Genomic DNA, 23,898 nt, shown 5'->3' on the forward strand with positions numbered 1-23,898 from the left:
CAGATCCAGTTTATCATTACATGGACAGGTTGAGTAAGACACGGGGAAAAAGCTGCAGAAGTGTTTCTAAAACTGTCTTATGAGTATCTAAAAATAACTCCACCCTCACAGGACTGTCTTGTGTTTTATTACCATTAAATTTAATGTTGTGCAGTTTTTTGACACTCAGAAATCAGACCAATGTAAACTGAGCTACATTAATGACAAATATATGTTTGCAGGCCAGCTGTTCAGACATGAGTCAGAAAGACAAAGATGAGTTGAATCTCCAGTTTAGTCCAAGAGCTTCTGCTGGTTTGTGTTAATAAAGATCAGGAAACTCGCTGGTGGCTCAGCTCCATCCAGCATCATGTTCCAGGGTCAGTTTACTCAGCGTTTGTGAGGTTTGTTTTTGGACTTTCTACTTTAACTTTCTTTTGTAATTCCTGGTTTGCTTAATGTTTGTGGTTTTTACGTATTTTCTGCTTACTTTATTTAGCCCTTTTCGCAGTTCTGAGCTGTGTTGCATCCTCTTGAGTCTCCTGTTTCCAGTTCCCTCGTGTGTCTGTGTTTTCCCATTTGCTGCTTTATTTTGAGAGTCAGTGTTACTTGTGCTTCGCTTTCAGTTTTGCTTTTCTTCTTGTGATTCGGTGATTTTGTTCAGCCATGTCTCATTCTCCCCAGCTGTCTCCACTTCCCTGGTTGCCCTTCTGTATGTATTGATTCAATAAAAGGAGTAGATGTTACTATTCCTGATAATGCATTGCTTCAGATGGAGAAGGTCTTGAGGGATGGCTACTATGAGGGAAGGCAGCCTGGAAACTTTACCAGCGGGACTCATCATTGTGCGCCTCAACTTCACAGGCTGTTTCGGTCTTTTATCACAAGCTATTCTGCCATTTTAAAAAAAATTTTTTTTTAACTTCCTTGGACAGGTTTGGGGATTAGAAATCTAATTTAGATAATAGATCGTCAGTAGTGGACCTTGGATTCACTGGGTGTTTTGGCCATTATCACTAGACATCCTCATCCAAGGGGGCCCTGCCGGGCTTGATCAAGCCCCGGAGCATGTCACTGGTTTATTTCTCTTCTACTTTCTTCTGTTTAGTTTTCTACAATTTATTTTATTTTTTGCCCAAGTGATGTCAGCCCTCTTTAGCCACAGCCAGTGACTGTTCCTCTCAGTGTGTTAGCTAACTATCTTATAGCCTGCCGTTGGGTCTGTGGTCTGATCTCTCTAAGCAGTTTTGACGTTGTACTGGCAGCAAAGCCCCTGCACCCATGTCCACAGGGCGCACCTTGATCTTCCAGCTTCTGACCTCTGCCTCAGCTGCCAAGCTGGCATACTGCAACTTCTCACGCTCAAATGCTTCCTCAATTGCTTCCTCCCATGGTACCGTCAGCTCTATGACGTAAGCAAGTTTTCAGGAGTTGGACCAAAAGATGAGGTCTGGTTGCAGAGTAGACTGGGTTGAAAAACTTGTCCTCGGCTTGTCTCCTTCCCGGACAAATAGTGATGAAAACTGATGCTCCTCTTGGTTCGTGAAAGGTTGAGCGTTGATGGATTTCCTCTTGCACTCAACTTTCTCAGCCAGACACCTGAGGACCTGGTTGTGTCTCCATGTGTATCTGCCCTGAGTAAGGCTAGTCCTACAACCAACCAAGATGTGCTTGAGTGGCTCAGGGGGTTGGGAAGCGCATCTGTAACCAGAGGTTTGCGGGTTCGAACCCCGGGCTCTCTGTCCTGGTAGTTGTGTGCTTGGGCAAGACACTTTACCCTACCGCCTACTGGTGATGGCCAGAGAGACCGATAGCAGCCTTGCTTCTGTCAGTCTGCCCCAGGGCAGCTGTGGCTACAACTGTAGCTTGTCTCCACCAGTATGTGAATGAATAGTGGAATTGTAAAGTGCTTTGGGCGCCTTGAAAAGCGCTATATAAATCCAATCCATTATTATTGAGTGTTGCTGGGACTGTACACAGGGGGCAGGATGGGTCCTTTCCAAACCACAGCTGCAGATTTATGAGGGAAGGCAGCACATCGCATGTCGCTCGGATGATGAAACGTAACGTATTAGCCTCACTCCATGCGATTTTCCTCTTTTCCACACTCTCCCAATTCATCCAGCGACGCTATTTGCCAGCGCTACAGCTCTGGCATGTCTGGCTGTTTCCTCCTGTCGACGCACCTCCACCACCATTTTTCAGTTACAGACCCCTGTTGCCAGAGAGGTGTTACTGTTCCAAGACCAAATCCTCCTCTGCCCTGTTACCCACCACGTCATGATGGCGAAGAGCAGATTTGGCCTGTAGCACAGATGTGGTTGGGGTCCATTGCCTCCCCGTTGCTAAGGTGGGAGCAGCGCCTCTCACTATGGGGTCCCAGAGTCCGTGAGTAACATCTCAAGCCTCACTTTTGCACACTATGCCTTCCTGGAAAGCATCATGACCTTCTCCATCAGCTGCTGGTTCCACTCCCTCAGCCTTCAGAACAGGAACAGACTGCAGCACACGGCATCAGTGTGCTCTAAAATCATTGGCCTGTCAGAACTCTGGCACAGGTTTTCAGCCAAAATCATCAACGACCCCTCTCACATTCTTCACCCCGCATTTCAATGGCTCCCCTCTGGGCGACGCCTCCGCTGCATTTCCTGCAGGACTGAGAGGAGGAGCGCCACCTTTGTCCCCAAAGCCACTCAGCTTTTCAACTCCAGCAGATAAGAACATTTCCCCCACCAGAAACATAAACTACACTCTTTCATACGACTGACACTTTATTCACTTTTACTTACAGTTATTTATTCACCTTTCAGTCACTTTAATGTTAAAACTGTGTAATTTTAAAACTGTGTATATACTGTTTATTCTGTGAATTTATTATCTCAGTCTTACTGCCTGTTTATGCCCTGTCCTTATCTTCAACATCATGCTGCTCTGTTGTATGTTAATTGCCCCTTGGAGATAGACAGTCTTTCTGATTCTGATTGAACTCCTCTGCCAGGCTAGGGATAGGCAACAACAGCATCCCGTTGCTGTAGAGTCCAACGCTGCTGAGACATTTGGGAAGTCAAAGCCACTTCCTCCCGTATATACAGTATATAGTATATATAGTTGCTGCCTCCTCTTGTCCTTTGTCAGTGGACAAGAGGAGGCAGTCGTCAGTACAACATTATGATGATGATTTTCCCACTTTGTTCAGTCCAGCTGATGCAGTGATTCCACATTTTACCCACTTATGAAGTGCTCACTTCAACCACTGATGTAATTATCTAAGTAGTAACAGTTACCCTCTCGTGCTACCTGCAGTGTCAAAGACACTAAGAAAAACTAAAACCAGGGAAGTCTCAGTGAGGACAGTGAGAGGGCGATGGTCTGCTGGTCCACTGCCTCTGTGGGGTTGACTTGTTATGGCCTCTTTTTGTAACTCTCGTTTACACCAGAAGGGAAAGAAATACTTCTGACATGACAGATGTTTGTGATGTGCTCAGTGGAAACTTCAGTGTTATGTGGTTCCACTCGTTCTGAAACACTTCCCGTTCATTTGTTCATTCAGCGAAACCTGATGTAGTTTGACCAGTTTTTTCCTGAGTGGACAGCCCCCACTGTGCCAGTCCCACTGTCATTGCATATTAATGAAGGATAGAGATGCATTGTGAGATGTACTGGTTTCATTCACAGAGCAGATGTGTGGTGTATCTCTCCTTCATGATCTCTCGGTGAAGCTGCTTCTTTAAATAAAACTTCCTGTTTCACAGATTTACATGGATGTAGTTCTGTTACAGTTCTGTGCTCGATGTTCCTGCTGATCTAACGTCTGAGTGAACAAACGCTCATCAGACTGAAGAACTGACTCGTTTTCATCTAGTTGAGGAAATAGTAAAACAGAAACATCATCATGTAATTACACCACATTAAAGAGAAGCAGTTTTTATTTTGCAGAAAGTCATCATGAAAATGCAACAATGACGTTAATGTTTAAAAACTGTATAGAAATGTGCAAAAATTTTGAGCCTCATTTCTTTCAGCTTTTCTAGTAAAATGTGAACCATGTGCAGCGATTTATTGATGGGTCAAACAGAGTTTGTACGACTCTAACGAGCTTGTTTGGTGTGAGCACCTTTATTCTCAGCACAGTCTGAGCTTTCTCTACTTTCTTCTTCTTGAAGGACATTCAGGTCTCTTCTTTGGATGTTTCTTCTTTTCGTTCTGGTCTCTGTCAGGATGATCCCACACTGCTTCAGTGATGTTGAGGTTCTGGCTCTGGGGAGGCCCATCCATGCCTGATAGTGTTCTACTGTGTTGTTTCAGTCCAGGTATGTTTTCACTGCACTGGCAGTGTGTTTGTGAAAGCCTCCAGTTTAGATCATCACTCTGTCGCGCCTGTTGTCACAGATTCAAACATCTCTAAATGTTTCCAACAAAAAAACAAAACCACTTTTTAAATATCTCAATGATCGTCAGCAACAGGATTTATTTATGTAGTTTTTGGTTGAGTTAATGCATTTCACTTCAATACAAACGCTGCTGCTCAGCTCACCCATTCTTACACCTGTACACATCAGTCAGTACTGTGAAACCTTTAAATAACTTTTATTTGACACAGCAGAGCAGACTTTTGTTTCCTGTTAAATTAATGATTAATCCTAGAAAAGTTATTAAAAAGTTCCTGTTTAATCTGATGATTGTGATGTGAAGCAGGTCAGGGAACCTGCAGTGAGGTGTTGGGCGTGTTGTCAGACAGGTGTTTGAGAAAGGTGTGTTTTACTGCAAACTGGAAGGGAGAGAGAGGAAGGTTATTTAAGCCTGAGCAGGTCTGGAGGTATTTTACAGCGATGGCTTTCTACAAAGTGATGTGTTTGGCTGCTGGGCTGATGCTCCTGACCCAAGGTAAGAGCTGTCTGCACACACCTGCATCAGGTACGACTCAGAGGGTGAAAACACTCAGGAGCACATCGCTTCACTTTAAAGTGACACTGCAGGAAAATAACCTTTACATTAAAGAAATCATTATTTTACTACAAATTTGGTGTGTTCAGATAAAATCCACAATGTTCAGTAAACATAACTTTAATATATATTTTGAAGAAGAAGTTTTGATGACAGATGAGGAGAAACAAAGGTTCTCGTGGCTGATTATTATTATTATTAGTTATTCATTCATGAGATGTTATGAAAAGATGTTTGAACTAAATAAGTATTTAGTATAATTTGATGTCTCTCCGGTAATAAACTGATGGTTGAAGGTGTGATGACGGTTTTCCTTCATCACGGCTCAGAGCAGGAAGTGGGTCGGAGACTGAACTCAGAACTTTAGTGTTTTTTTCTTCTTGTGCTGAGCTGAATGTTTGAGCACAAATGCACTGAATGCACGTCTGATAGTGAGCTCTCACACTTACTGCATACTTATAACATCCTGTCAGGTACTGCAGTAATACAGGCGTAGTATTAGTAGTACGACATGCAGTGTGTGTACTGTATTTCTCTGTGCGGTTTCTGTTTGTGAGATAAACGTGTACACACACACACACACACACACACACACACACACACACACACACACACACACACACAAACTCTTACAGAAACTTGGTATGTAAATGATCTTCTGGAAAGGTGGTAAAACCAGTCTGATGTCAGAGCTAAAGCAACAGATGAACGACCACATAAACAACCAGACCGGAAAAATGGAACAAACGCAACAATCTGGAGTTCCTCTAGCGCCCCCTGGAGGCTTACTAAAACCATAGGCTGTATATAAAAGATGGCCACACAGACTGCACGGTTACTCATAGATTACTGGACTTCAGATTTTAAAGTCTTGGCGTTAGCATTTTGCTCGCTTCCATGTTTTGTTCTTTTTTTTTGTTATCATCATATTTTTATTTACTTTTTCCTTTATACAAAATAGAACAAAAAAAGTGAAAAAAACCAACCCCCCCCCCCCCCCCCCCTCAAAAAAACCAAGCAAAAAAGAAAAACAACTACCACAACAACAACAGAGAGAAAAAAACAAAAACAAACAATTACAATAAGCAGTCTGAGACATGTAAACGGAAAACTAATACAGTATACAGTTAAGCCCAAAATTATTCATACCCCTGGCAAATTTTGACTTAAAGTTACTTTTATTCAACTAGCAAGTTATTTTTTGACTGGAAATGACACAGGCGTCTCACAAAAGATAATAAGATGATGTACATGACGCATCATTGTGGAAAAAAAATATTTCTCAGCTTTTATTTACATTTGAGCAAAAAGTATCATGTCCAGAATTATTCATACCCTTTACAAACTGTCACAGTCTCTGGGAAAATCCAAAGTTCCATACCATTCCAAATAGTCAAAGCTGTTCTAAAGCATCCCAATTACCCTGATTAATTGGAAATAGCTGTTTTGATCAACTCAACAGGTGAAAAACAGCAGCTCTCTGCAGGTGGTTTGTGGACAGTCATGGCTAAGACAAAGGAACTCAGTGAGGACCTGCAGCTGTGCATTGTGGCTGCTCACAAGTGAGGAAAGGGCTACAAGGCCATATCCAAATGTTTTCAAGTTCCAGTGGCCACAGTGCAAAGTATTATTAAAAAATACAAGATGTTCCGCACTGTGGAAAATCTCAGAGGACGTTGTCGGAAGCCAAAAGTGACACCTGTGCTGGCCAGGAGAATAGTGAGAGAGGTGAAAAAGAATCCAAGGATCACCACCAAGGCCATTCTGGTGAATCTGGGCTCTGCTGGTGGCAATGTCTCAAGGCAGACAGTCCAACGGACACTGTTGGGTTCCACGGATGCAGACCAAGGAAAACGCCACTTCTCCAGGCACTTCTAAGGCATGCAAAAGCTCATTTGGCCTTTGCAAATGCTCATCTGGACAAAGAAGAAGGTTTCTGGTCTTCAGTGTTATGGTCAGATGAAACAAAAATTGAATTATTTGGTCACAATGATGTTGGCATCATTGTGATCATTTGGCATAAAAATGGAGAAGCCTTCAACCCAAAGAACACCATCCCCACTGTCAAACATGGTGGTGGGAACCTAATGCTTTGGGGGTGTTTTTTAGCCAATGGACCAGGGAACCTAATCACAGTAAACAGCACCATGAAAAAAGAGCAATACATGAAGATTCTCAACAACAACATCAGGCAGTCTGCAGAAAAACTTGGCCTTGGGAACCAGTGGACATTTTAGCACGACAATAACCCAAAACATACAGCAAACGTGGTGAAGAAATGGTTAGCAGACAACACCAGTAACGTCTTGCTTTGGCCTAGCCAGAGTCCTGACTTGAATCCAATTGAGAATCTGTGGAGGGAGCTAAAGATCAGGGTGATGGCAAGAAGACCCTCCAACCTGAAAGATTTGGAGCTCATTGCTAAAGATGAATGGGCAAAAATGCCTGTGGAGACATGCAAAAAGCTGGTCTGCAATTATAGGAAGCGTTTGATTGCTGTAATAGCCAATAAAGGCTTTTCTATTGATTATTGAGAAGGGTATGAATAATTCTGGGCATGATACTTTTTGCTAAAATATAAATAAAACCTGAGAAATATTTTTTTCCACAATGATGCCTCTTGTACATCGTCTTATTATCTTTGGGGAGACACCTGTGTCATTTCTGCTCAAAAAAGAACTTTAAGTCAATATTTGGCAGGGGTATGAATAATTATGGGCTTAACTGTATATAATTCGGTCTACCACTCATTTACACATTTGTCCTGACAAACTCAACCCGCCACTGGAGTGGGGCTGCCCCTCTCACTATGGTTTTCTTCAGATCATCAGGTAAGTAATCCAATAGCAGGCGCCATATATCCAAATAAATATCATCATTGCCACTTAATTTTGCACTCAGTCTTTCCATTGGTAAAACTCTAAAGATTTCTTTATACCACTGAGTGATTGTTGGTGGTTTTTCATTAATCCAATTGAAAAGAATACATTTTCTTGCCAAAAACAATAATTTACATAGTAGTTTATATTTGTTTTTATCTGGAAATTTGTTCTGAGTTGGCAGCCCCAATAAATACTGAGCTGGATCTTTTTGTATTCTGCTTTTAAATATACCTTTTAATTCTTTTGTTACACAGAGCCAGAATTTTGAGATTTTTGAGCAAGTCCAAAGACAGTGCACGTAGGACCCCGCCGCAGATTTACATTTAATACATTGTGCAGACCTGCTTGGATCAATTTTATTCAGAAAAATAGGTGTTCTATGCTGTGTATGTAAAATTTTATATTGTATTTCTTTAAATGTGTTACTGAGAAATAAAGAATGCACAGATTGTATGCACTCACTCCAGGCATGATCATCACAATGACACTGGAGGTCACCCTCCCAACTTCTAATCAGTTTTCCAATATTATGTTTGTTATAACCTTGTAGTGTATTGTAAAACTGTCTTATAGTACTATTATCTGCATTCAAGTGTAAAAAGAAATTTTCCATGGGTCCTAGTTGCATTGTATTGTGCAAAGTATCAAAACTTGAAGTAATTAAGTGACGAGCCTGTAAAAATGCAAAAAAAATCCATTTGATGTATACCATATTTCTTTTGGAGCTGCTCAACAGACATACAAACATTCCCATCAAACAGATCACCCACCACACGTATTCCTGCACCATCTCTGAAATATTACACTTTTCATTCCCGGTGTAAAGTGCAGATTATTTATATAAGGTGTTAGATAACTAAGTATAGGATTACTTTAAGTGTATTTATTCATATCACGCCATGTTTTTAAGTAAGTATCAATCATTACTTTGTTATGTTTTTTAATATATTTACTCACTAGTTCGCTTAGGAGATTAAATGGCGAACATGTCCAGGCTTCAAGGGGATCATCTGTGTCTTTTAGATATGCGTGGATCCATTCATGTATAACTCTACTATGGCATGACCAGTTATACAGCAAAATGTTAGGAAAGGCAAGACCCCCTTTATCTTTGGGCAGCTGTAACGTTTTCATACTTAATCTGGGTTTCTTACCCCTCCAAATAAACCTTGACAGATCTTTTTCAATTTCTTTTACAGTTTTTTTGGTCAGTGTTATCGGGAGCATTTGTAAGGGATATAAAAGCCGTGGCAACACATTCATTTTAATTAAATTTATTCTTCCCATCCAAAAGACCGTGAGATCCATCCATCTAGAAAGATGTCTATATTCTGTTTCAATATACTTCTTATATTAGGTGAAATGTGTATCCCCAAGTACTTAAATCCCGAACCCGACCAGGTAAATGGGATATTACATGTCATAGGCAAATTTCCCAGTGGCATAGCAATAGTTTTGTTCATATTAACCTTATACCCGGACAGATATCCAAAAGTTTCTATAATAGATAATACAGAGGGTATAGCATCCTGGGGATTGGTGACAAACAGCAGAACATCGTCTGCGTATAGTAGAATTTTAAATTCAAATCCTTGAATTTGGTATCCAGATATACTTTGATTATTTCTAATGGCCTCTGCCAGTGGTTCAATTACTAAAGCGAAAATTAATGGGGAAATCGGGTCCCCCTGTCTTGTTGATCTCTGTAAACAGAATTCTGATGATTTAATACCATTTACTAAAACACATGCTCTTGGGGTGACATATAACAGTCTGATCATGTCTATAAACACCCTGCCCAAGCCAAATTTCTCCATCACAGCAAACATATAAGTCCACTCAACGCGGTCAAAAGCTTTTTCCACATCAAGTGATACAACAAGTCCTTGTGTTTTGGTTACATTGCAGTGTTCTATAATATTCAGTAATTTTCTCATGTTTGTAATTGATTCTCTATTCTTGATCAAGCCCATCTGATCTGCCTTAATAAGCTTAGGTATATAATTCTCTAGTCTGTTAGACAATATTTTGGACAACACTTTGCTGTCAACATTTATTAAACTAACTGGGCAATAGGAAGCACATTGATCAGCTGGTTTGTCCTTCTTATGGAATAGCGATATGTTCGCAGAGGATAATGTATTGGGAAGACTTCCCCTTTTAATAGAGTGCAGATACATCAGATACACATTTAAGAGGGGTATAGCTACTTGATCCTGGAAAACTTTATAGAAGTTTGGACCAAAACCATCTGGGCCCGGGGCTTTCCCTCCTTGAAGAGATTTAATTGCTGTCAGCACCTCTTCTTGTGTTATTTGTTCACCAAGACGAGCTCGATCGCCTTCAGACAAAGTTGGTAAATTGAGTTTATGTAAAAAATTTTGGGTATCACTTAATGTGGCTGTATTTTCAGATGTATATAATTGTTTATAGAAATTTTCCATTAATTTAACCAGTTTATTATTTTCATATTGATTCTGTCCTCTTTCATCTTTTAATGATGTTATAGCATGGGATTCTAGTTTCCCAGCAGCCAAACGTGCCAATAACCACCCTGGTTTGTCTGCCAACTCAAACAGCCTGTGCTTAGCATAGAATATACTGGCCTCTGCTTTTTCAGTCAGAAATTGGTTCAGAGCTGATCTAGTGGCTTCTGTTTTTTCAGTACGTCAGGTGAAAAATGTATTTTGAGGGAGTGTTCTAGATCTGCTAATTTTTTTTCCAGGTCCATTTGATGTTTTAAAGATTCTTTCTTTTTCGCTATACTGTATGAAATTATAGCGCTACGTAAGTATGCCTTCATTGTCTCCCAAAGGACAGAAGGATTTGTGTTTTCATTATCATTTGTCCGTAAAAAAAGATCAACTTGTTCTTTTATATAACTCCGAAACATAGAATTATTTAAAAGTGATGATGAGCTTCAGGAGGTGAAATATTTAAATGAACATCTGCATAATCAGAGAGTATACGCGTGGCGATATCACAAATACTAACTCTGTCAAGGACCTCCCTCGAGACAAGGAAATAATCAATACGGGAAAAACTCTTATGTGGATTAGAATAAAAAGTATAATCTTTTTCACCTGGATGAAGAGTTCTCCAAACGTCTATCAGCTGCAGGTCAGAACACAGTCCCTTAATAGCTTCTCGCTTTTTGGATACTGAATTGTTGGGTGGTGGATTTTGATCCATTTCTGGGTCTATGCTACAATTAAAATCTCCTGCCAGAACATTAAATGTTGTCAAATTGACAGATATTTCTTTTATAAGTTCTGAGTAAAAACTTTCCAGATATACATTCGGAGCATAAATACAGCCTATCAGAACAGATTCCCCATATAAACGTCCTATTATAATAACAAATCTACCCTGATCATCTTTAATACACTTTGTAAGAACAAATGGGGTATTTTTATGAATTAAAATTGCAACCCCTCTCTTACTTGATGAAAAGGAAGAAAAGTGCCCCTGCCCCACCCAGTCTCTCTTTAGTTTTAGGTGTTCCACATCTGAGAGGTGAGTTTCTTGCAGGAGTGCAATGTTAGTTTTCTCCTTTTTAAACCAGGTCAAAATTTTCTTACGTTTAATAACATTGTTTATCCCTTTAACATTCAGGGAAACATACTTTAGATCACTCATTGCAGGATCAGGTTATTTAGATTATGTATTGTGGTAGCGACAACAGAAGTATCAGCCTTGTAGTTTAACTTATAAAACAGATTATGCTCAGATCTGCTCAAACACCAACAAAATATAGACAAAACAAAAATCTGGGTACTGAAAAATAATATTCCTGCAATAAACATTTATATCGTCCCAAAGACAGGATTAGACCAGTCCCAGAAAATGTTCCTTGCTCCCGAAGATGTTTTGTTCTGTTTCTGTTTTGTTAGCTGACTACACCATGATGTGCTATCAGCTAATGCTAGCTAGCAAGCTTAAAGTCCAACTAGCTGAGGTGAAACCTAGCAGACGGTTAGGAGCTACGGCTGCTTTTGTTATGGAACTTGAAGAGGGCGATGCTAGTTTATGTTAGCTAACTAGTGACAGAACTTAGTGAATCAGTGGAAAACAGCTAAAACTAGAGGGGGGTCACTGTTGTACTGCCCCTGGCTGCAACAATGAGCTTATGTTAAAATCTGAGGCTTTGCTGCCCGCTCCCACTGTCTGGCTCCAAGCAGCAAATACTTCTTCATTGGTGGCTAGCTGTACTGAAACAGGAAAATCCACCTGTCAGCTGTAATGTTCAAGTTTGTAGAGGACTTTATAAATGAGGACCATGTGCAGCAGAGCCTGTTTGAGTCGGATGGTTCAGTGGAGTGATGAGCTGCAGTCAGAGACTGTTCCCTCTGTGCTTGATGTTTTCCTCAAAGGGTCGGATCTACAGATCAGCTGACAGAGCAGATGTCTACAGGATGAAATCAGCACTTTTTATTGCATGAAATAGTCTCTTTTCCCAAACACATACAAACAATAACATAACAGGTTACACGCATCAGACTGTTTCCCATTGAAGCATGCTCACCTGCATGTCTGCTGGTGTGTGACGGACCAACAACACAGGAGCCTCTGATGAGGAGACGTAGTGATTGGAACCTCTGAATTTCTTATCTCACATTTTCTCAAATAGGTTAAATTAACTGTAATTTCACACAGTAATTAAGGACAGTGAACTAATCACAGAACGATGAATGAAGATTATTCATTTTAAAATAGTTTGTTTTCTGTGTTTCAGAGTCTGAGTCACAGCTGGATGGTAAGATAAAGTTTCTTTGTGTAATGATTTACTTTTATGTGTAATAAATCTTTTGTTTCATATGAATATTAGTTTGTGAGTGAACTGTAGACTCCCAGGATCACTGTGTCCTCACTCAGCAGTTTGCAATGCTGAGAGTTTACAGCTCATACAGTAATGCTCACTCTGTGTTTTCATGTCTGTCTTCAGTTTGTGGTCAGGCGGCTCTGAACACCAGGATTGTAGGAGGACAGGTGGCCCCTGTTGGCAGCTGGCCCTGGCAGGTCAGTCTGCAAATATCTGGGTCCTTCTGTGGAGGATCCCTCATTAACAGTCAGTGGGTGCTGACTGCTGCTCACTGCTTTCAAACGTGAGTAATGAGGCTGAAGCTGCACACTGAACATGATGTATTATCATAAAGAGATTATGAAAGGTCTTAATCAGGCAGCTGAGGGTGTAACAGGATAAATATCTAACAGGGCAGGAAGTCAATAATATCATTTCTTTTTAGCCATCGTAATAACTGCATGCTGTTTTGTGTTCCTTGATGATCTCAGCACCGACCCGAGCGGACTGACTGTGACTCTGGGCCGTCAGACTCTACAGGGATCTAATCCCAATGCAGTGTCTCAGACAGTAACAAAGATCATTCCACATCCAAACTACAACTCTGATACCAACGACAACGACATCTGCCTCCTGCAGCTCTCCTCATCTGTGAATTTCAACAACTACATTTCTCCCGTCTGCCTGGCAGCTTCAAACAGCACCTTCTACAGCGGTGTTAACAGCTGGGTCACTGGCTGGGGCAACACTGAAGAAGGAGGTGGGTCATAAAGACACCTGATTGTTTTTAGAGAAATGATGAAAATAATGCCGAAAGTCGAAGGTCCTCACATACAGGAGGAACAATGCGGTTTTTGTCCTGGTTGCGGAACACTGGATCAGCTCTTTATCCTCTCAAGGATACTTGAGGGTGCAGGGGAGTTTGCCCAACCAGTTGTTTTGTGGACTTGGAGAAGGCATTCGACCGTGTCCCTCGGGGTGTCCTGTGGGAGGTGCTGCGGGAGTATGGGGTGTCTGGCCCATTGCTACGGGCCATTCGATCCCTATACAACCGTTGCAAGAGTTTGGTTCGCATTGCCGGCAGTAAGTTGGACTCGTTCCTGGTGGGTGATGGGCTCTGCCAGGGCTGCCCTTTGTCACCGATTCTGTTCATAGTTTTTATGGACAGGATTTCTAGGTGCAGCCAAGTGGCGGAGGGCTTTCACTTCGGTGGCCTCAGAATCTCATCTCTGCTTTTCGCGGATGATGTGGTTCTGTTGGCTTCATCGGGTGATGGCCTCCAGCTCGCACTGGAACGGTTCGCAGCCGAATCTGAAGCAGAGGGAATGAGGATCAGCACCTCCAAATCTGAGGCCATGGTTCTCAGCCAGAAAAGGGTGGAGTGCCCACTCCGGGTCGGGGATGAGTTCCTGCCCCAAGTGGAGGAAATTAAGTATCTCGGGGTCTTGTTCACGAGTGATGGGAGAAGGGAGCCGGAGATTGACAGACGGATTGGTGCTGCAGCTGCAGTGATGCGGACGCTGCACTGGTCTGTTGTGGTGAAGAGGGAGCTGAGTGTAAAAGCGAAGCTCTCAATTTACTGGTCGATTTACTTCCCTACCCTCACCTATGGCCACGAGCTGTGGGTAGTGACCGAAAGAACAAGATTGCCGATACAAGCGGCGGAAATGAGCTTCCTCTGAAGGGTGGCTGGCCTCTCCCTTAGAGATAGGGTGAGAAGTTCAGCCATCCGGGAAGGGCTCAGAGTAGAGCCGCTGCTCCTCCACATCGAAAGGAGCCAGCTGAGGTGGTCTGGGCTCTGACAAGGATGCCTCCTGGGCGCCTCCTGGGTGAGGTGTTCCGGGCATGTCCCACCAGGAGGAGGCCCCGGGGCAGACCCAGGACACGCTGGAGAGATTATATCTCTCGGCTGGCCTCCCGGATAAGCTGGAGGAGGTGGCTGGGGAGAGGGAGGTCTGGGCTTCTCTGCTTAGGCTGCTGCCCCCGCGACCCGGCCCCGGATAAGCGGAAGAAGATGGATGGATGAAAACAATGCAGGAAACAAGTTTGCTGTCTCACAAATATTTAGAGTAATTAAACGTTTCCATGAGGTTAAATCTGCGCAGAGTTCAAAACAAGAAAGAATGATTATGTCAATAAAACAGTCTGGAAGTGCAGCAAGCATGCTGAGTCTGCATGATGATGTCAGGTCAAAAAGATCCTTGGTTAAAAGAAAGTATACTTTCTGTGTATCTGACACTGCCCCCTGGTGGTATTAGACATTAGACATGTTGACGACCATCTACTGTCTGTGTGTCAAGTTTATTTCTGTATCACGTTTAAAGGTTAATCAGTCACATGTCATTTATTACAAACTGATATATTTATTTTACCCCTTCAACAGGCACTGTTTCACAAAACCTGATGGAGGTGGAGGTTCCTGTTGTGGGAAACAGGCAGTGTAACTGTAACTATGGAGTGGGAACAATCACTGACAACATGATCTGTGCCGGGTTAAGTGCAGGAGGAAAGGACTCCTGTCAGGTGATTGTTGTTACCTGTTTGGCACATTTTACCTTCTACAGTTTCTTCTCCTCAGCTAACAGTAAATGTTTCTGCTCTCAAAGGGGGATTCAGGAGGTCCAATGGTGAGCAAGCAGAACGGTCGTTGGATTCAGGCGGGAGTCGTCAGTTTTGGGACCGGTTGTGCCAGGCCGAATCTTCCAGGAGTCTACGCCAGAGTATCCCAGTACCAGACCTGGATCAACAGCCAGATCTCCTCCAACCAGCCGGGCTTCATGACGTTCACGTCCACTGGGACCAACAGTGACCTCAGTGTCTCCTGCACCACTACTACCACCACCACCACTACAACGACCACCACCACCACAACTCCTACAACCACTACAACTTCCACCACTACAACCACCTCCTCTGCAAAAGCCACCACACCTACAACCACCACACCTACAACCACATTGCCTCCAACCACTCCCCAACGTGAGTTTCCATCATCTCAACACGTTGTTCACTTTAAACTTTTAGATAACACAGCTGCTACTTTCTGACACTTTCTGAGTTCTTCACTACCTGGACTTGAAGTGATGGGTTTGTGTGGTCCAAGTTTTTACTGCTTCTTTGTGTCTGCCTCTGGTTTTTCTCCTCAGCGGTGGTCTGTGGACAAGCTCCAAGAAATTCTGGCATTCTGGGAGGAACCTCAGATGTGACAGCCGGCTCGTGGCCGTGGATGGCGAGCTTACAGAAGAATGGAAGTCATGTGTGCGGTGGGACTCTGGTGGCCTTGGACTCAGTGCTGAGCAACGCCAACTGTTTCTCAAGGTGAGTTGGAGCTGAAGTTGAAGTTTGCACAGATAATAATACAGTTCAATGGGTGAGTTAGTCAGTGTGTTACCCACTGATTAGTAAATTCTCTTTCTGATGTGTTAAACTGAGCAATTTTTAAGAGTTTTGAGTTCAGATATAAAGAGAAAAGGGTGGATCTGACAGAAGAACTAACACACTGGTCTGTTCTGTCTCTATCATGTTTTGAGGAAGAAGATGTCAGAGTCAGAGAGACTTTATTTATCCCCAAGGGGCAATTAAGATAGATACCTTGCCGACTGTACATACAATACACAAACGTCACATTGGGGAGACAGGTCAGGCCAGGTAGCACTGGCTGGTCGACCACACGAGCAGTGACCCGAACCAAAACCATAGAAAATGCACAACATGAGGAAAGACGAGGAGATGGAGATGGTAGTTGTTTTGGTTAGTGCGAACAAACTGCTTCCAATTTTACAGTCACCAGGTCACCAGGTCTCTCAATTCCTGTTGTTCTTCTCCAAGATCTTATCCATATTGCATTCAATAAACACGGCCTGAGTACTCACAGCCCTGCCATCATCTATCATGTCAGCCAGCCTTGTGGGATTTTGAACAACTGTAGCCGCTTCTTGTTCTTTGATAAGCCAGGTCTGAGCCAGCCCCAATCAGCCAGAACTCTGTTATAATAGAATTGAATAGAATAGAATCGAATAATCCTTTAATTGTCCCACAAGGGGAAATTTGGGTGTAACAGCAGTAAGAAAGACACATATACAAACAAACAGTATGCAAGACACAGAACAGAAACATACACAGTTGTTACATATTTACATTAAGGACAATGGTTACCAAAAACAGAGTACTGTACCGTTATTAAATTAAATAAAATTAAATACAGATAAGAGGCAAACCCAGGTTGTAGAGTGAATCGGTTGATAAAATAGTGCAAGTTACAGCGCTGATGTAAACATCTGTGTTTGTTGGGAGCAGTTCTGATTGTACAGTCTGACAGCTGCAGGGAGGAAGGACCTGCGGAAATGCTCCTTCATGCATCGAGGATGCAGCAGTCTGTGACTGAAGGAGCTCTGCAGTTCAGCAACATTTCCATGCATGGGGTGGGAGACTCTGTCCATCAGAAATGTTATTTTGGCCAGAGTCCTTCTGTCTCCCACCACCTGCACTGGGTCCAGGGTGCATCCCAGAACAGAGCTGGCCTTCCTGATGAGTTTATCCAACCTCTTCCTCTCAGCTGCCGATAAACTGCTGCTCCAACATACAACATTGTAAAAAATGACGGATGCCACCACAGAGTCATAGAAGGTCTTTAAAAGCGCTCCCTTGACGTTAAAATTCTTGCAAAAATCCTAGCCCTGCAATTAGAATCGAATATGCCCTCAATTATCTCAGAGGACCAGACGGGATTTATAAAAGGAAGACGTTCATACTCTAACATAAGAAGACTTCTTGTTGTCATTCTTTCTCCATCATCCTCTAACGTTCCAGAAGCCATAATATCTCTTGACACAGAGAAAGAGAAAGAGTGGAGTGGGTCTATCTTTTCTTTTCTTTAAGACAATTTGGTTTTAACAATAATTTTGTTTCATGGGTCAAATTACTCTACTCCTCTCCTTGTGCCTCTGTCTGTACAAATAATCAGTGCTCCACTCCATTTTCACTTTTTCGGGGGACAAGACAGGGGTGCCCACTCTCCCAGTTATTATTTGCATTAGTGATTGAACCACTCTCAGTAGCTTTAAAAATGGTGAAAGGATTAGGAGGGATTGATAGATGGGGTATAAAACATCAGGTGTCGCTCTATGCAGATGATTTGCTTCTTTATGTGAATGATCCTCTAGTAAATATCCCACACATTTTATCAGTATTAAATACTTTCGGATATTTATCGGGATATAAGCTTAACATCTCCAAAAGCGAATACTTTCCAGTTAATCAAATGGCTGCAGACATACCTACATCAACTATACCCTTTAAAATGGCTAATTCGGGGTTTAAATATCTCAGAATTGCAATTTCACGATCTCTGAGATTAATGCAGGAACAGAATATTACTTTACTTACAATGAAAGTTAAGTCTGATCTTCAAAGATGGAACTACCTACCGCTGTCTTTATCTGGTAGGATTCAAATTATTAAAATGAATGTATTACCTAGATATCTATATGTATTTCAAAGTTTGCCCATTTATCTGCCTAAATCATTTTTCAGAACTATAAATGACGCTATTTCATCATTTATTTGGGCCGGTAAACGTCCAAGGGCTAGTCGCTTGCTTCTTTATAGGGATAGATCAGCTGGAGGATTAGGACTGCCTAATTTAATTGGGTATTATTGGGCATCTAATATGTATAATATATTATTGTGGCGTACGTCTCCCTATACTAATTGGTGCCAGAGTGAAGCGGCCTCCTGTTCCTCGTCATTACGTGCTTTTGCATGTGATACCTCACAATCATCCCTATTAAGCCGATCTTCCAACCCAGTTGTCACTGAAACATTAAAAATTTGGTCACAAAAAAGACGCCACTTTGGTTAGCTCACCCTCCCTCTTGCAACCCCAATCTGCAGCAATCACTTATTTGTTCCAGCAAAGACGGACTCAAGATTCTCTGTTTTAGAACATAAAGGACTTGGTACTCTAGGTGATCTATACGTTAATGAGGTTTTTGCAAGTTTTAACAAACTAGTTATTTGCTTTAATTTCAATAAATCCGATTTTTTTCTGTACTTCCAGTTGCAAAACTTTGCAAAGTTTTGCAACTTTCAACTTTATTCCCACAAATCCCAACTTCCAGTGGAATAGATTTGGTTCTCAGAGCCAAAACCTTGGTAAAGGGTCATATTTCTTACCTTTATAAACTAGCTTCTCCACCTAGTGAATCTCTTTTATACAGGACCAAGATGAAGTGGGAGTCAGAACTCCATATGAGTTTTTCTGAGTTGTTCTGGGAGGGAGCGGTAAGGGCCATTAATTCATCTTGTAGTTGTGCCAGACTCTCATTAATACAATTTAAAGTTTTCCACAGATTACTGTCAAAATTATACCAAGATAAATTTGATGATAAATGTAACAGATGCTCACAGATGCCTTGCAATCTTACTCATATGTTCTGGGCGTGCCCTAGGTTGTCTGAATTTTGGCATCAATTGGGGCGATCGTGGCTCAAGAGTTGGGAGTTCGCCTTGTAATCGGAAGGTTGCCGGTTCGAGCCCCGGCTTGGACAGTCTCGGTTGTTGTGTCCTTGGGCAAGACACTTCACCCGTTGCCTACTGGTTGTGGTCAGAGGGCCCGGTGGCGCCAGTGTCCGGCAGCCTCACCTCTGTCAGTGCGTCCCAGGGTGGCTGTGGCTACAATGTAGCTTGCCATCACCAGTGTGTGAATGGGTGGATGACTGGTTGTGTAAAGTGCTTTGGGGTCCTTAGGGACTAGTAAAAGCGCTATACAAATACAGGCCATTTACCATCAATTCTTCAAAATAATTTTGGACATATTGGGTACAAAATTGACTCTGACTCCACATATTGCTATATTTGGCAAACCACCAAATAACCTTCATACTACAGCTATTCAAAATAACCTTATTGCCTTTGCTTCTCTCATCGCTAGAAAAAGAATATTGTGATTGTGGAAATCATCTCAGCCACCATTAATTAAAGTCTGGCTACAGGATATCTTAGGACTCTTAAAACTGGAGAAGCTAAAATTCTCCATCAGAGGCTCATCGGGTAGATTTTTTACTCACTGGAAACCATTACTTAAATACTTAGAAAAGTTACCAGCACGAGAAATCTCTCTGTAGTCCACCATATGACATTGTACAAATTTTTCTGCTATTCCCGGCAGTGGCTGTTCTACCTTATAAGAATACTCTATTTAAAGATATTCCAGCATTATTAGTTTGTTTCGACCGAGGAGCAAGTAATCATTAATATTAATATTAATATTGTTACTATTGTTAATATTGGTTAAGATTTATATCAATATTGATTAATGTTAAGACCTTGTTTTTTGAGGCTAGCAGATGTTAATGTTAATATTAAACTATAAGGATACGTACTACTATCTTATTGTTGAATTTCTTTTGTTTGTTTCTGGTTTTTTTGTATGGGTCAATTCATTTTCTCTGTAACATATTCATTATTACATTATTGGGAGGGAGTGGGGGGTATTCAGGTACTCATCCCATTTATGTTTTTTTTGTATGTTATAAAAAAGAAAAAGGAAAAGATTATTACTTCTATATGTACGTATGTGTTTTATGACAGTTTGGTATTGAAAAATAAAAGAAAGAAAGAAAAAAAAAGAAAGAAAAAAAAAAAAGCGCTCCCTGGACTCCAAATGACCTCAGCCGCCTCAGCAGGTAGAGTCTGCTCTGACCCTTCCTGTAATGAGCATCAGTGTTGTGGCTTCAGTCCAGTTTATTATTCAGGTGAACACCCAGGTACCTATAAGAGTCCACTATCTCAATGTCCACTCCCTGGATGTTCACCAGTGTCAGTGTGGTAATCTCAGATGGTCCAGTGGACACATGTGTGACTCCTGTGATTAAAGCATCTTTCTTTCAGCTTAACGAGTGAACCGTCAGCTCGTTCAAACACACGTTAAAGTCCGTTTGGCTCGACACCACCGAACAGAGGCAGCAATATAACATAGCTAACATTAACAGTGCAGTGAATCCTGCTTGTGCCGTCATATTCAGGACTGCAAACCGAGCAGCATCACTGACTTTCAGCTTGTTGTGTTTGTGGATATATGACTGACTTTAATTATCCATAAAATCATCACATTCTCTGTAAGATTAAGGTCAACTATTGAACGGCGTATATTTTAAAGTAAAGGCTTTAAAACCAAGTTAGTACAAACATCACTAATGTCACATAACTTTGCCAACATGTGGCCAACAGTAATGTTTTAATGTTCTTCATTATTAAACATTTGCACATAAATAAGTGACACAATATTCAGTACTTACTTTTGGAAGTTTACTCTTCGGCCGCTCCGCCGTCTGCCGTATTTTTCGGCAAAATTATCCACTCCCACCGCCGTGCTATGAATTGTGGGATATATGGGACCATGAAGCGTACACCAGACACAAGCTGTGTCCCAAAACGTCGGCTGCATCCTCCGGAGGCCGCATTTGAAGGCCGATTACGTCACAGCCAGGCGACGAAGGCTGTCCCAATTCGTCGACTCCTTCAAATGCGGCCGACAAATGCGTCCTTCATTTCCCCGAATTTGAAGGATGGGTCGGGTGTGTCCTTCGTGGCCCACCATATCCCAGAATTCATAGCGCGGCCCAGCCAAATTTCAGCTGCCAACAATGGCGGCCGCTACTAAGTTTTAAAATTACTTTTATTAATCTTTCTGGGTCACAAAATAAACTTTTAACAGATTTTCAGGCGATAATGTAGCTGTGTAAACTTCAAATATCTGCTCGGTTTATCAAGGTATTGCATATTTGCAAAAGTGCTTCGACGTTTTCGGAGACGTCTGTTACCCACCCGCTCGATAGCTAGCCGAGAGCTCGAGGGTCACTGAAGCCGCCGAGAACGGCACAACTCCCGGCACACCATTTTCAGATCACCGCGGACTTTCGCTACTCAGGTTAAACGTAATATATAAGTCACTTAGACAACCTAAAAATGATATTGTTTGGCTTTTTCCAGTGTTTTATTTGTTCGTGAGTAAATCGGTTTGGCTGAGATTAAAGTTATTAGATTAGATTAGATAAAATAAAATTTTATTAATCCCCCGGGTGGGTTCCTCCTTGGTTTTCACACAGCTGAATAAACGTCAAACAGAAACTGATTAAACATAAGTGTGAGATGGTCGAGAATTTACGCCAGTGTCCTGTTATATTTTAGATAGCAAGGAGCAGACGGCCGAGTTTATTAAACTCCACTGAGACAGCGGTGACGTTAATCAGAAGGCTAGACCAGCGGTCCCCAACCTTTTTTGCGCCACGGACCGGTTTATGCCCGACAATATTTTCACGGACCGGAAATAAGGTGTCGCGGATAAATACAACAAAATAAAACTAGTGCCGGTACCGAAAAAAAGAAGATTTATTCATAACACATGTGAAAAGATCCAGGAAAACCGAGTTAACGATAAAAACGATAACAAAATAACGCTGAAAACCGATAAAAACCCTGAAAACCATACATTTCACACCTGAGCCTCAACTCTCGCAGCCTGGTACCAAACGACTCACGGACCGGTATCGGTCCGAGGCCTGGGGGTTGGGGACCACTGGGCTAGACTGTCCAATTTCACAGCCGTTTACTTCCGGCCTACCCGACCTTCTGAGGACCCGGCCCACGTAGACCGCGAAGGCCGGGTCCTCAGGAGGATGCAGCCCATGAATTTGGACACGACCTGTCACTAGCCGATTGGTACCAGAAACCCGATCGGTACCACGCATGTGCGAACAGTGTCTACTTCCGGTGGAAGCATTTTACAACAGTTACGGGTCAGAGTATCTGTTAAGATGTTAAGAATAATAAGTATCTCTTAAAATGTTTGCAATAATGAAACATTTCAATATAATGTAGACAAAAACGAAAAATAAAAAGATAGTTATGGATCAGGACTCCTCGATCCATACTGCGCATGTGCAGATGTATTCTTCTTCTTCTGTTACGTTTAATGGCAGTTTACTCCCCAGTGTACGAGGATACCGCCACCTGCTGACTGAGCGAATGAACACTATTGTAAAATGAACTAGCGTCATTACAAACGTGTGTTAAATTCAATTTATTGATAGTCGAGTGTGTTTATGCTTGTCTGTGTGGAGAGGATTGTTGGAATATTGATGATGATGTCCGCTATCACTGTCAGTTGTCAGTAAACACTTAATCTGGCTGATGAATCTTCACGTGACATATTACTAAGTCAGTATTATTAAGTCTGTAATTAGGTGCCATTCTTCTTATTTTACGGCGCTGTTCTTCAATCGGGGGACGCACTCTGTTGAGGAGAAAGCATGAATTTGTTTGTATACGGATTATCCATTGTTTAAACGTCCAGGGCAGTCAAAAAGGAGGCAGAGCTGTTGAGAAATGCTACGAGCTAACTGGGCGCTAACCGTGTCACTCAAATACATTTATATCTGACTCTGAGAGGTCAAACATACTGCACCTTAAGAAAACACCAGCAAGACAAAGACACAAAAGCTAAAAAAACATAAACAAACAAAGAAAAATCAGTGAAAGTGAAAATCTGACAGTAAATGGCTAACAGCATAGTGATAATATGAATTGTGTGATTAAAACGCACATTGTCTGCATTTTGTTCTGTCTCTCAACAGTGTTGTTGCAGTCCTTCATATTTTGATTTCTGTCACGTTATTCTGCCCCGAGAAACACTTTTCTTATCTTGTGTGAGATTTAGTTTTTTTCTACTTCTATTGTGTGTTATGTCCCTTCAGCTCAAGAGAGCCATGGCCTGCTGTATTTGATCGACCGACATGGGAAGATCGTCAGCTAATGCAGCTCACCTGTGTTCTCTGGGCTGTGAAAAATGGCCCAGATTAAGTGATCAGTCTCTCTAGGGGTGTCCAAATTCATAGGCTGCATCCTGCTGAGGACCCGGCCTTTGCGGTCTACCTGGACCAGGTCCTCCGAAGGTCGGGTAGGCCAGAAGTGAGCTGCTGTGAAATTGGACGGTTTAGCCTTCAGTTTTGCGTCACCGCTGTCTGGGTGGAGTTTAATAAACTCGGCCGTTTGCTCCTTGCTATCTAAAATATAACAGGACACTGGCATAAATTCTCGACCATCTCACACTTCTGTTTAATCAGTTTTCTGACCCTCGAGTTCCCGGTCAGCTATCGAGCAGTTGGGTAACAGACTTCTCCGGAAACGTCGGAGCACTTTTGCAAATATGTGATGTCTTGATAAACTGAGCAGATATTTGAAGTTTACACAGCTACATTCTCACCTGAAAATATGTTAAAAGTTTATTTTGTG

At 42.0% G+C, this 23,898-nt stretch overlaps 1 protein-coding gene across 1 annotated transcript in view; it reads left to right on the plus strand.

Moving 5' to 3' along the window:
• The window catches only part of LOC100697589 (transmembrane protease serine 9), a 42,748-nt gene that overhangs the window by 15,014 nt on the left and 3,836 nt on the right, over positions 1-23,898 (plus strand). Inside the window, exon 7 of the mRNA XM_019357583.2 lies at positions 15,753-15,924. Coding sequence (XP_019213128.1) covers positions 15,753-15,924 — 172 coding nt within the window. The remainder of the gene's footprint in view (positions 1-15,752; positions 15,925-23,898) is intronic.

This window comes from Oreochromis niloticus, linkage group LG4, assembly GCF_001858045.2.
Source record: "Oreochromis niloticus isolate F11D_XX linkage group LG4, O_niloticus_UMD_NMBU, whole genome shotgun sequence".
NCBI lineage: Eukaryota > Metazoa > Chordata > Actinopteri > Cichliformes > Cichlidae > Oreochromis > Oreochromis niloticus.